The 14,439-nt window shown below is 44.3% G+C and overlaps 1 protein-coding gene across 1 annotated transcript; it reads left to right on the plus strand.

The window, feature by feature from the left end:
- The first annotated feature begins 5,094 nt into the window (after nt 1-5,094).
- Nucleotides 5,095-8,109, plus strand: LOC105691458. The gene is made up of 2 exons (XM_012409930.3): nt 5,095-5,385; nt 5,462-8,109. Exons 1-2 carry the CDS (start codon nt 5,233-5,235, stop codon nt 5,714-5,716), a joined length of 408 nt encoding a protein of 135 aa, XP_012265353.2. The 5' UTR covers nt 5,095-5,232; the 3' UTR covers nt 5,717-8,109.
- The last annotated feature ends 6,330 nt before the right edge of the window (nt 8,110-14,439 follow it).

The following is a 14,439-nucleotide window of genomic DNA, read 5'->3' on the forward strand; positions in this document are numbered from 1 at the left end:
GTCTTTTTGTTCGTTCGACATTTCAGTGCTTTTTGAACTTACATTTTGTTGGAAAAATTCCTGCCTCGTACGCGATGAGAAAAAACGAAAAGTTTCAAAAAAAATTAAGTCAACATTTCGTTATTTCTAGTTTCGATCGTCGTCGTTGATTTTCTTTTTTTTTTCTTTCTATTTTTTCATTACGATTCGTGCGGAGTCCTGAGGCAGAAACGCGAGTTGTTAAAATGAGGAGAAGTAAAACGCTCCAAGTTTTTTCAAGGTAGAAAGGTAGTACGTCTACATATCTAACTCGTACCAAGAACCCTTTTGCACCTCGCAACGGAGTTTCGTGGCAAGTCGTCTCGAGTGATTCCGTTTCTAACAACTGCACACGACCTTTGTACTCGTAAGTTCGACCCTACTGTAAACGATATCTGGGGAAAAAAAACCACCGACTATAATACATCCCCGCAACTAAACTCGGTATAACATAATACCTCTCTATCCACCTACTCCCGCATTCTCGGAAGAAGGAAAAACGAAAAAATTTCACATCCCTCTCAGGGAGAACGTCGTAGCTTAATTAAATCGGAATTCAACTCCCTCCGCAACGAACCGCGGACGTGAACTAATAAAACAGACGAATACACGCGATGTCTTTTTTTCTCCGATCCATACGGGAAGTAGACTACGGGGTTTCAATTATTTAGGTCCCTCGCTATTCACGATCGCGGTTATACGGCGCAGCGGCTCAGGCATATAGCCCTGTGTAATTTTCGTGTGCAGAACCCGGTGCTCCACTCCCGAAGTGGGTTTGTTTTCGTGGTTTAGAGGGATTGGAGAGTCGTGTCTCCCGCTTTTCCTAGAAGATTTCTCTCGCCCGTTTTCCGCAGCCGCTCATCCCTTACCACCGTACCACCGTGTGTCGTCGTACCGTGTTTATAGGGATTACGGAACGAGGCGACACATCTGTAAATACAACTCGTAAATACGTTACTCAAAGCCCTACAGAGTGTTACAACACTTATACGCCGCCTCTCGGAGCGACGATCAATCTCCCGATTGTCTCCGAACACCCGCTGAAGAACAAACAGTAAGAAACGGCCACCGTCGCGCAGCCCTTGTTCCTTTACCCTATACGGAGTAGAAACCGAGGGCAAAAAACGAAAAAGACATTCGCGTTTCTCTTCGAAATAAAAAAAAAAAAAACACGGAGAAACAGCAGCGCGCAGGGATTTGGATACGGAATTTGTTTCTCGCCCAAAAATTCGCCCATTAAAAAAAAAACATGAACAAATTTTCACCCTCACGCCATCAATTTTACTCGAAGTATTTTACGTGCCGCGAATCCTCGATCGACGACCCTGACTCGTGGCTGCTTCCGACGCCGTTGATACGACGAGCGAGGAAGCACACGGGGTTCACCTCGGAGTATCAAGCGCACGTGGGAATGGGGTACCGCGTCCTTTTTTTTTCCACGCGGGGTTCGCAACGTTAACGGGGGTGACGTTGCACCGAGGATCGCGGGTGGTAGGTGTGCGCGGCGGGTACGCGATACTCGTGTATTCGAACGTAAGTTTGTACAGGTGTGTACCGTATGGGTAGGTGATTTATATACTTATGGAAAAGCATAAAATCCCACGGGACGCGTAGAGCTCCGGGAGTTCGCAGCATTCGAATAAGAGGTAGGTAGGTAGGAGCCTCGGGAACGTGCGGTGCACCGCCGGCTTCGCGTACGAATACGCGGGGTAGGTGGGTAGGTAGGTACGTAGGTTGCTATGTCGCCAAGTGGATGAGTGCTGCAGCCGCAACGCAAGTGGCGTCGTCGACCGTCAGAGTCCGTCGTCGGTCCGTCAGTGAAATAAAGCTAGACTCAAGTGTCGAAAAATATACGAACCGAAAAAAGGAAGAGAGAGAGAGAGAGGGAGGGAGGGAGGGAGGGAGGGAGGGAGAGAAAAAGAAATTCTCACAACACGTTCTAATTAAAAACGCAACATTAAATACACCGTATCCGACAGCCCCTGCGCGGCGCCCGGTATTATAGGATAATAATTATTAAACGCATAAATGGTGAATATTATACCTATGCCCGCGTCATTAATTGCGCGTGTAACCATAAATTAATTATTCCCTTCCAATTAGAATGACGCGTCAACGATCGCGCGTACGCGGGATGCACGTTATATAATGCACACGCTGCGGGATTTATTCATTTTTTCAATTGGACGTATCGCCGAAAACATTCTGAAATTATTATTCACAACGTCCGTATACGCTTATTTTATAATTGAATCTCATTTGAGTTTTCGTTGATCGCGCGATGTCTTTTTTTTCTCCACGTTGCTGAGCGAATATTCCCGCCGCGGCTTCTCGCGGTCTAAGAATTTTATTTATACGGAGGCGTACGTTATACCTACGTATACGCCGAGGAAGTCTCGCGGGACTAAATCAGTCGGGTATATTTGCTCATTTATTTGCTCGTCGATGGTCGAGGGTTCGCGGTCGGCGCCGGTCGTATCGAGTTTATACTATACGGTTCGCGCGACACACTTACTTTTTATTACAGTTTGACGCCGAAATGACGATCCCGCCGAACCCTACAATTTGCTTAACCTAATTAAGGAACCCCGACGGGAATCTTTGACCAGCCGACTGCTACTCAGCTGTGCTCGGCCAATTGGAAGTTACACGTGTTTCGAGGTGCGGGAACAACGCGTGGAACGGGAGAAGTCGGGACATTCGCCCTTCCGCGTACAAAAAGCCTTCGTGAAACTCGAGACCAGGGCGTGTATCTACGCGGAGCTCTTACAAGTCTCAAAGATCACTGAACACGTCAAGATCTCCGAGATCCCCCTCACTCGCCCCCCCCCCCCCACGAGCCGTACAATGGACTGGGCTCGGTAGACCCGTTTCGCTTTATTTCTAATTAAGCATCGGGGTTAGATAACTAATCAGCGACTAAGGGAACTAGTTTTCACGGAAACGAGGGTTCGTCGAAGCAGCTACGGGGAATTCCGTGTAAACGATGAGTTCCAACTTCTTTTTTTTTTTTCTCCTCTTCTTTTCGTCGTACAACTTCCGAATTATTAATTAAACGATAGCTCGTTAACTCTACGGCACACTGCTTAATTTTAGTGAGAACGTAATCAACTTTATATTACGCTGCCCGGAACATACGCGTATGATGTATGTATATACATACCTATACCTGCTCTCGGCTTCGTGACTCCACGGGTATAATATGAGAATTAATGTAAACAAAGTTTGAAATTAGATGTCAGAGATTTCTCATCTTCAACTTAATGTCTCATGGTAGTCTCGAACCTGCACTTGCTGTTAAATTAAACGAGAATAATAACAGTAATTTACCACATAACTTCTCAGCGTCATCGTCTCATAGATTTGAATACCTTTGAAACCGTCCGATAAATACTTCATCGGCGCTCTAACCAGCGCCGCGCGATCGACTCTGATACCGATATCTTATTCGATCGAATAGTTTTCGGTCCTCACTTCTTTTCAATTAGACCCGAATGAAAAAACGAGTTTGATTTTTAAAATCGATTGCATGGCACTTCTCCAAGGATTTTTGACCTGAGTAAAGTAAGTTACGATTTTTTCACATCGTGATATCCTTAATTTTTCACTTTTTGGGTCCATAAATTGGCGATAACTCGATCAATTTTCTAGAGAGGTCGACTTGGCTTTCAAATTCGTTTTCCCGTATTTACCTGAAAGTCCAAAGATTCGATGAATTAAAAAGGCGGAGATAAAAAAAAAAAGGGTAACGATAATTGCGTCTACGCGCAAATTTGATGAAAAAAAAAGAAAAAAAAAAAAAACTCCGCGAAGATAACGACGCATGAGAAAAAGTAGCAGGCGCTTCTTTGCGTAAGGTTTGTGTATTTTTTTTTATTCCCTATTTCCATGTCACCTTCTCCTTAGAGCGAAGGCTTTGCTTTCTCTTCGGCAAAGAAGAGTTCGTTTAACGACGTTACGGGGGGGACCTGCACATTAAAATATTACTTTACTCTAAGCGCACCGTGAAACTCCATAAAGCTTAATGTTTCTGCAAGGAAAAACGTTGGACGTCTTACGCCGGTTACTCGCCACACTATACCACGACGCTCACTTGTCCTCTTAAACTTTTACCCGTAACCCGCCCACCCGCGATAAAAAATAAAAGTATTCCCGTTCTGTTTTTCTTTTACCGTTTTTTTTTTTTTTTTTTTTTCGCTACCCTGGCGCTGCGAATTTTTAGAAGAAAACGTATAGGTAGACCGGGAATTTACAGGATCCTCGGGACGACGGGAGCCCCACGAAACGGAAAAAGAACTCGAGTATTTCAAATAACAATGATATCAAAATAAAAGGCTGCTACTCTTCGAAACACCCTAATGGATTCCAACATCTGTTTCCGTTACCCGGTTACGGTAGAGTTCTACGTTGCTAGTCAAAATAACATGCCCGTGAAAAAAGAGAAAAAAAAATAAATAAATAAATAAAACGAATGAATGAAAAAAACCTGAATCGGAAACAAAAACGCCTAGACAGGGGGGTAAAAATTCTTCAAGTACTTATAACGGAATCAATGTCGGGCAAAGATGTCGCGGACGAGAGCGAAAAATCTGGAGGCAGTTGCAGCGTGGTGGCCTACGAGGAGGCCAGAATGGAGGAACTTCTTGCGGAAATCGCGCGACTCGAGGAGCGAAGCGAAATTATTCAGGGTGAACGTGCGGAGCGCGACGCGAAATTTCAACGGGTTTCACTTCGTGGAAATCCTCGCGTACAAACGGTGCCGATAAAGTCGCTTAAACATCCAGTGGCCGTGGAACGGGATGACCCTAACATACCGTCGATATCTTCGTCCGAGATCGACGAGTCCCTCAGCCCCGTGGCTGCCGGGCAAAATAACCCCGCGGCCGCTGTGTCGGTGAAAAAACAATCCCGTACGGGAAAAAATGTTAACAAAGTTCAGGGGACCTCCGGTAGGAAAAAGAACGCGAAAAATGATAGCTCCCGATCGCCACGCGGAACTTGAAAATAGAGAGAGAAAAAATTATTCCGATCGTGGTCTATGTTGAAATCGGTGAGCTTTTCCATCGACTTGAAATTTGCAAAATGTCGATCGAAAATCGCACGTCTGCGATCTGTATTCGCACCACATCGAAATTTCGACAACCCTTTCGGCAATGAATGAAAAAAAATCTCGTGTATTCGACAAAAGGTATGAAAAATTTGTAAAAATCTAAGATGAGTCGACTCGATCCGGAAGAAGTCTGCTGCGGTTTCACCGAGAATCCAAAAACTGCGAAGCCAAAATCCCTCAAAGAAGATCACGCCGCTAAGAAATCTACCTCGGATAAAATTTCGCAACGCAATCGGATAGAGCAGCTAAAAATTCAGGTGATTGATGAATTCTGACGATTTTCACTATTCGTACAATTTTATTAATCGGTTATTTTTTTTATCGATATAACAGATGGCTCGACTAGCCCACGATATCTCGGAAATAAAAAATCAGCACAGTCGCTCCTCTGCCTTGATTCAAGAGGTCGTAGAACGCGGGATGCGTAGCCTAGGGGATCGTTTTATCGTCGACTGTTCGGCCGATGAAAATCTGGGCAGATCCTCCGGAACGTCCTGTTGCTCGGAATCCTCCAACGGCAACTCCTCCGAAGCGGCTGAAAAAAAGCAAAAGTCTAAAAAAGCCTGTTCGGAATTCACACTCGGTTGAATCAGACTCGTATCAATTCGCCGGATCGAGATACGAACGGCAAAAAGGTCCAGAATATTTTTGAGCGATTTAAAAACACTCGCGGATAGAATAATTTTTGGAATTCATAAAATTTTAATTAAATTTGTTCGAGTGCCGTCGGGCATCGTTCGAAAATTGAACGTAAATATATCCACGTTATGTTTGCCTTTAGCGCAATGTAGAGAGATTTTTTAAACAGTTTGGAGCGCGGGTATATTATACACCGCATTTCGTAGGTACGTACGCGGCGATGTTGGTATCCGCGGTACACACACGATATTCAAATAATATCGGCTACGTTTGACAGGTGGTAATATAGGTAATCACATATTCGGACATCTACAGATATGTGTATGTATATACGTACGTACGTATAAATAGACAGAGATCGCCCCCGGCGCGAACGATGCGATATATACAACAGAGGCGACTCGGTGCCGCCGTTGGTATATTTTCGATAGCGTTTTAATTAATAAATAACACACCTAGACCAGCAGCAGCAGCAGCAGGTGAACGTCGAAGTGAAATTAAATTCCACGCGGCCAGATACGCGTGTGATATACTCTAGTTTGACCCTCGTGTCCCGCGGTACGGGGCCCCGTACGTTTCCAACGCTTTTTGATCAACGCGCGTTTACATGAGTCAAACGAGAGTTCAATCGACTTTAAAGCAATCACAAATATAGCCTATGACAAGTGACGGACACCAGATTCACATTTCACCTATCTACGTCATACGACGTCGTCGCGATGGATTTTTTTAACGCTACGGTTCGTATCGGCCGATATACCGTTGCTAACGAAGAAATTAATACAGGCGGTAGGGAACGAATTGAACTCTGATCGAAAGTTCTCTGAAAAGATGAAAATTAGGGAGTGGGGAAAAATTGGTTCCTCCGGCAGATAGAAATTATCGATTATATCCGGTTCTTACAGCCATCTCGGGGCACATACGGTCGAAGGCTGGTTAAACAATAAGCGACGCGGGTGAACCCTAATGATCTATTATCATAATTCAATATCGAAACTCATTCTCGATAATCAGCCATAATGAAAAGGAGTAGTAGTCAGACGCATGCACGTGTAGATATATATATATATATATACGTATACCGGGCTGTCAGAATCGAAGCCGCCGTAGAGAGTGACTGGTAGATCTAATCAGCCGGTAGCCAGTTTCGTACCCCGATCGCATAGAACGTTGCGCACAGTGCATCGCAGCATGAACTGCAACTATGTATATATGTACCTACCTATGTATACCCATACCTACGTATACTAGGGCGTACGTTTCGTACGTACTCCCAGTTTCTACCTTCAACCCTTAGGATATCCTCGTTACTCCGGTGATCATGATGATGATGATGACGACGATGATGATGATGATGACGATGACGACGACGACGATGACGATGGAGCCATAAAGTTACGGGGTCCATGATATGACGGTATATAGGTATAGGCCTGATTCTGAACACTGGAGCCTAGTTCATTAGCCCGCAACTATTCTCTTCAGGTAGAAACGAAGCTCGGTATATAATTATCTACTTTATATACATATTTCATCCGTGTGGTGTACAAGGCGAAATTCACCGAACCCTCCGCTTCCGGGAGTCCGCCAATTATGCAACACCGAGGAATAATGTAATCGATTACATATAATATTATTCAAAACAGAAAACGAAAGGAAATGAATAAAAAAAAAAAAAAAAAAAAAATGCCCAGTTTCTTCGATGAGAAAAATTTTAATGAAATCATAATGAATGTCACGATCGCATCGACGTATAGTAATCCGCTCGGAATATATCGATTTAATTATAAAATCCCCCCAAAAAAAACGTGGTTGAATAAATGACTGATGAATGTCACCCTCGCGTTACGGTATACGTAACCAACGCACCTCTAAAGGAGCTGATTTTTTTCCTTCTTATTTTTTCTTCACACTTTTATTATCCAGGACGAAATCCTTCATGCGCGTGAGGTTCCTCTCGTTTTTTTTTTTTTTTGAAGATTATTCGTACCGAGCCCGCTGCCCTGGATTGTTGTTATCGTTATTATTTATGATTGTTGTTATTATTCTCCTTGTTAACACCTCCGTTCAAAATGGCGACGAAGGAAATTCCTCAGCGTACCACACCGTACCGCGGGTCCTTTTTTTCTCTCGTTTACCCGAGTTGGATTTATATTACGTTGAAGAACCGAAAAATGGTGATATTATTCGTATTATTAGTTGAAATACCAGTGGAAGCCAGTTATCGTCGTTACACTATTCGTAGGAAGTGTATAGCGCATATAGAAAACCGTATGACATGGTATGGGGTAAAAAGAGGGGAATGCGGGTAAAAGTTAAGTGACTTTTGGTCTTATTTTTTAGCTGCAAAGTAGCACGCGGCGCAGGCTATCTGAATAAGTACAGTTTATATACCGCTGTGGGAGGGGGGGGGGGGGGGGGTAGGGTAGGGGGTCGGTGGTTTATGGAAGACCGCAGATTCTTGCTTTGTGATATCTCTGAGTAAATATTAGACGTATCTGCGGAGACGAGCTTCCTAGTTCTCGACTGTACGCAGTACAAGCTTTAGACCGCTCTACGAGAAAAGTAACTCCAATGTTTTCATTTAATATCCAATGAATGGCCGACTGAAAACTCCACGAGGATATGGCATTCAGAGAAAAGATTGCGAGAGCCATTTCCCGGGTAGACAAGATGACGTCTTTGAGATACGGCTCGGCGAATATCTTGTGGACATTGCACCGTTCCCGCTGCACGTTGCACGTAGTAGCTGGCTGACGCTGCTGCCGCTGCTGCTGCTCAGGTACGAAAAGGACTGCTCCGAAACCACCCTCGATCTTGCGCTGGAAAAAAAAAAAAAAAGAAAATCTCAAACTAAAAAACGTCCGCAGTCTGATAATTTATTGGAAAAAAGCTCCGTCGGACTCTCGGGTATATACCGGGGGTTGAAAAGTCACAATCGTTTGCGGTATCGTCGTGTATGTTGGGAGCTGCCGATGTATTCTTCCTTATCGGTATCCTTATCCGCTCCTCAGGACGTGTCAAAAATTGCGTATAATTGCCAATTATCTTTGAATATTCAACCGAGGAGTGTCGGTCGGTGAACGAGCGGGGGATATCGCGCTATTAATATTGCGAAATTCGGAGAATCGAGGCTTCGTTTGTCGGGCGAATCTATACGTACATACATTTTCCTTTTATCATCGCTAATTATTATTCAGGATTTGACTAATTTACGTATTTATTCCCGTAGCTCGCGGAGGAGTGGGTATTTTTCCGCGGCGAAATGACCGCCCCCCGAAAAATCGAAGATGAATAAAATAAAAACGGCGCAAAACGAGTCGGATAAGAGGAGCGAGCGAACGCAACGGTTACGCGCCTAAGTCACGTGGTATTGACAGATTCCGTATATCGTACACGCGTTATACACGGTGTAGGAGCGGTGTAATACCGTTTGCAAAACCCTCGGCTTAACTTCGAGCTTGCTCAATGCGAGTGTCAAGGGCAGTTGTTTACCGTTGCACAATAACACGGCGTCGTTCCCTCGCACACACGCTACAAACGTGAGCGAAGCTCAGCGCGTTATTTGACTTCGAAAAAGTGTTGCGAAGAATTGCATAATTTTCACAAACGTATCACGATCAGATTTTTTCAGATATACATGTGGAGAAAAAATATTTTTCCCATTCTGAATGACATCGGAATTCGAGTGAGCTTCTTTTCGTTTGCTCGCGTGTATCGGATCTTCAGCTTGTTGTATATGCAGCTTTGCTCGTTTCGATAAAAAATAAGAAAAAAAGTCCCGCAGGTTTTCTTGAAAGTTCGAGACGAGTATACGAAATACGGATCCCTACGGAGGCGACATCGAGGGACACCTGATGCAGTTGGAGAAATTGGAATATTTGCTATTCGTTAAACTTTTTCGATTTTACAACGCCGGAGTTTCTTGCGTACGCGTAGTACCTCCTATTTTCGAGTTGCTTCTTGGACCGTAACGAAATCGTGGATAATATCCTTCCGGAAGCGATGCGAGAGGAATTTTCATCGAGATCAAATATTTTTCGCGCAAATTCATTTTACATTTCGCGAATAGCTCGTCGGATTTGAAAACGTACTCAACGACGATATGTGTGTCGCGACACCGCCGCGTTGTTCCAACGATAATTTTCTTCCATAGAAAACCGGTTATCTCATATCATCTTTGGATATATCGTCGGCAGGGTACAGGTATACGTAACAAACGGCCGGTTCGGGTAGACGTGTCGTTATTAAATCCTTTAAACTTGCGCTTTGACACGAGTGACAATGGGACAGGTTTTGCGGTACAGTGCACCGCCGGGTTTATCGGAGGCTGGAGATCTGCGCGAAACTGTGCCGCGTACCTGCGTTCACCTGGACAATATTTTCCGCGCAAAAAAAACAACCCACATCTTCGCAAGTGTACGGGTCATTCGCCAGCGACACGCCGTGTTCGCCGATTTTTCCACCGCTCCGGAGAACTCAATTTACTTTTTTTACTAACAAGACTGTGTTTCTTTTCTTCCAAGCGACGCCGTAAATATTACAGCCGATTGATTTAGAAAAAAATCGGAATTCACCTCGAGCCGTACCTGGATCGGGGTACACGTGAAAGTTGGCGAGACCGCGAGATCCGAACCTTTTGTCGCGTTTCAAAAGAATTAACCGTACGGATAGAACACTTCGCCAAGTTACGTTCCGTATTGTACGAGACTTAAGTATATAATAACAAAGATAAATAATACCGAACTACGTAGACGCGTTGTACATGCGATATTATTTGCGACATTCATATTTATTACCCCGAGTACATACGCCGGGATTTCGAGATCAACATTTCACCGCTCTCTTGTATACATGTATGTATGTATACATTCAGCGTGTACACCGGCGGCAGCGCAACGGCAGCAGATGCAGTTTGAAGAATAAACTAGCGGGTGAAGCAGAAGTTGGGAGAAGAAAAAGTAGAATCCGCACAGAGTAGAGGAAGAAAACACTAGGGGGAAGAGAAATGGAAAGAACTTGGCGATTATTACGTGCGGTCAGAAAAATGTGTTTCAATTTTCACCCTCGCACGTACAGCGCGGGAGCTTCCGCCGACTGAATTCCATCCCGTCCCGTTGCAGTTGTTGGTTTTTTTTTTTTCTTTTTTTTTTTCTTTCTTTCTTTGTACGCGATATTCATATACACGTACGGGAGGGACTCCGTGCGCCGCACCGGTTCAGGGGAGATAATAATCTTGTAGATAATACCTTCTCCCGGTTGATACTGCGGGGATGCTGCGCGGCGGCGTTCTGTACGACGGCGAGAGAGGCGGAGGAGGCCACGCGATGTCTGGTCCTCGTGTCCTCAACCCCGTTTCTCCAGAGGTTCCCTAGGGAGCCACCGCGTCAGAGGCATCTGCTCAGAACCGTGAAATGATGCAAAACAACGAAAACGATATCTGCGCGATATCTGTACGTATATACATACGTATACGTACAACTGCACGTATTGTCGTACATCCGTAAAACACGTTACGTTGTACCCGCGTAGCGCGAATTTTCGCCAAGTGTTCGCGAATCATCCCGTCTCGGGGAGGGAGGTGTTCGCACTGGAAGTTCGCGAAGAAAGAAGAAGGGACTTCCATTCAGAAATTCAAATCCGTCGACTGAATTGGGGTATCCTCATTTTTCGCTATGAAAAGTATGGGGACTAACTTTGGGATAACCGTAAATGACGCCGAGGTAACGAGGGAACGCAGTTCGTGTGTTAAATAAGAGTTCAATGTAGTAACGTATCCTTCGTCCATTTTACAAGTACATCGCGAATTTCGCGCTCCTTCCGCACCCCTGCGACGTGAGCTGCTGCAGAAGCGACTGCTATCTGTAACGTGTAGCGTAATAGTAGAAAGTTATCGTACGGTATACGACAATGACAATGTGAAACGGCGAGAAGTCTCGTCTAGACGTAGACGGAGGAGGTCGCTCAAACGCACGTCTACGATATTTAGTTATCCTGTCACATTTGAACTCCGTAATAAAATTATAACGATCCCTGTACCGTCGCATGTATACGTGCGTATATGCGTGAACTGCATTTTGCTTCCGTTTCTCTGTTTGCTTTTTTTCTAAATTTGTCGCTCCGAGTTAGCCTTTCATGAAGAAAAATCACGTCTTCATCTCATTCTCGCTATCCTCATCGAATTATTTCAATTGCTCAAATTTACGAGCGCACACAATTTTTATATCCTATTTAAAATTGCGACTGATCGTGAGCAGCGAACGGCAGGTGAAAAACGACCGTAGAAATTCAAGGGATCAGAGGGAATTATTTTTCTCTGTACACGTCGGGTATAAACTGTGCGTGTGTGGTTTGTACGAATGCGTCGAAAGTTGCATTTATACGTATGAGACTATAGCGGTGATTGAAATATAAGGGGGGTTGTAACGCGTGTAACCGCGTCGCGTTGACGCACGTCAAATATACCTGTAATATTTACACGAAGAAAAGCGAAGCGCTGCGTGCTCATCGGAAATTACTGCAATGCACGGGATATAAGTTTAATCGGGCGTAAACCGGCGAGTCGTAAAAATTGCATATATCAAAGCCACGCAGTTCGGTGGGGCGGGGGAAAAACGACTACGGTTATGAAAATGGAAATGAGACTGAAAACCGGAGAATGGAAGAAAAAGTGAGAATCGTTGCGACCGTTGTACCCGATAACCCGTGCACACGCTCCAAGTCCAAGGGCTGATGCCACTTTTGAATATCAAACCGAAGCCGATCGTATGCGTCGACGTTCGCTCCCCTGGCTCGACTGAAGTCGTTTCTCCCACAGGTTCTTTCTATCAACGGATTAATAAAGATACATCTGCATCGTATCACGGGTGAGTATGAATTTTTTATCACATATCTTATGAGGTTGGAAAAAGGGGTTTGAATCCTGGGGCCCCGAAAGTGGGAGACCTTGGTTCAAAAATTATGTCGTCCCTGGACGGGTGGGGAGGAAAGGGAGGCTGAACGGGTAGATGCAAAATAATGAAGGCTCGGAGACCACGAGAGTAATCAGACTTAATAATTGGAGATTTCGAATCCTCAAGAGCTCTACCATTACGCCGTGAACCAGCGCGCGGGCGGGACGACGGCGATGCGAATGAATGAACGCGAATGCCTGTCAGCTATAGAGTTTTATATATATATATTGAGATTTCCCCGAGCCCCCGGGGTCTTAAAACCTGCTAATCTGTATTTGGTCTACGGATATTCGATGCTAATATCCGCCTACATCTCTTTCCGCAGCAGCTCCGTATCCCCTGTCTTTTTATTTTTACTTCCCCATTTTTCCATACGTATATATTATAACTCTCCTTCACTTTCGTTTCTCCACATCCATCCCCCCAGCCACCCCCCTGGTTCCAACCTCGAATATTGTCATTATAATTGTTATTTTCATCACTATTATTGTTATTTTATACACACGCGCAATATGTATGAAAATATATACATATATCCTCCTCTCTCTTCGCTTGGCGTGCCACTTAGGCGCGGTGAGGATTATTAAAAAAAAAATCTCGCTGTATGGGTACAATACGGGAAAACCAACGATAATAACAACAATATATTATAATAACGTGATGGGTAGCGGCTTGAGGGGTAGCCAGAAGTATAATACATTATACACACTTCGTACGGTATTCGGATACACTGCAGCCACGATCGCGTTAACGATTTTGCTTTTTTTTTTTTTTTTTTGTTTGTTTGTTTATTTCAGAAATATCATGCAGCCGCATCCGAGAGGCGTAGCCCACGCGGTTCAAGGTCATGCGCAAGTACACGTGTAAATGAGTGTATGCAAAGTTGATTCGGTAGGTGTATATTACATTACGTCGGAACGTATATGCAAATTATTGTAGGCGAGCGATGTAGCCGCGTTGATATCCGTCAAAGGTTTTTTTTCTTCTGTTTCTCGCGAATAAAAAATAGGAGGAGAAAAAATGTATTATATCTTTCCGTGTATTATCGCGTTGCGTTATGCGCTCCTCGCTTATGGTGGTGGCGATGGTGGTTAAGTTGTAAATCATTTGGAAGCCGACTTTTCTTGCGAGTCATTATTACTATATTGTATGTACAGTATAGTGTATAAATATATTTATAATGGTACTACAAAGACAGCTGCGGAGATTTTAATGCTTGTGGAATAAAATTAATGGCCGCTCTTGCCCTCCTCCGCACGACGAGGACGCCCGTATGTATACATATATATGTACGTACGTGTGTGTGCGAACGATGTGTAATATTACGTAGAAACTCGTTGTAATCACGCGTTGTAAAATAATAATAATTTCATAAGCAAACGTGCGTTTTCTAAGGTAATGAAGAGGTATGTAAATCCTGTGTACTCAAGTTCAGAAAATCATCGAGACCGGAGAGCATGCGCACCGCGAGAAACATGAGTGTAAGCTCATGATCATCGGGGTGGTGAAATGAATCGCGAATTTTCCGTCGTACGAGATCGTTCGAAATTCCATCGCTATGAATTCTCTGCAACCCTCCCTTCCGATTCCCAATTAACCGTTTTGCGTTTTCTTCTTCTCTTCTTCATTCTCTTTTTATGGTCAGCTGAAATCCTGATGCGCGCAGCGAGCGACGACGTCTAACCTAGTTAACTTCGGATTACCGTGAAATCCTCACGC

This window comes from Athalia rosae, chromosome 2 (assembly GCF_917208135.1).
Source record: "Athalia rosae chromosome 2, iyAthRosa1.1, whole genome shotgun sequence".
Classification (NCBI taxonomy): domain Eukaryota; kingdom Metazoa; phylum Arthropoda; class Insecta; order Hymenoptera; family Athaliidae; genus Athalia; species Athalia rosae.

Excerpts from the sequence above, each read along its gene's own strand:
- LOC105691458 (XM_012409930.3), top strand. The coding sequence starts at position 5,233 with ATGAGTCGACTCGATCCGGAAGAAGTCTGCTGCGGTTTCACCGAGAAT. Across the intron at positions 5,386-5,461 it reads TAGAGCAGCTAAAAATTCAG|ATGGCTCGACTAGCCCACGA; the intron begins GTGATTGATGAA and ends TCGATATAACAG.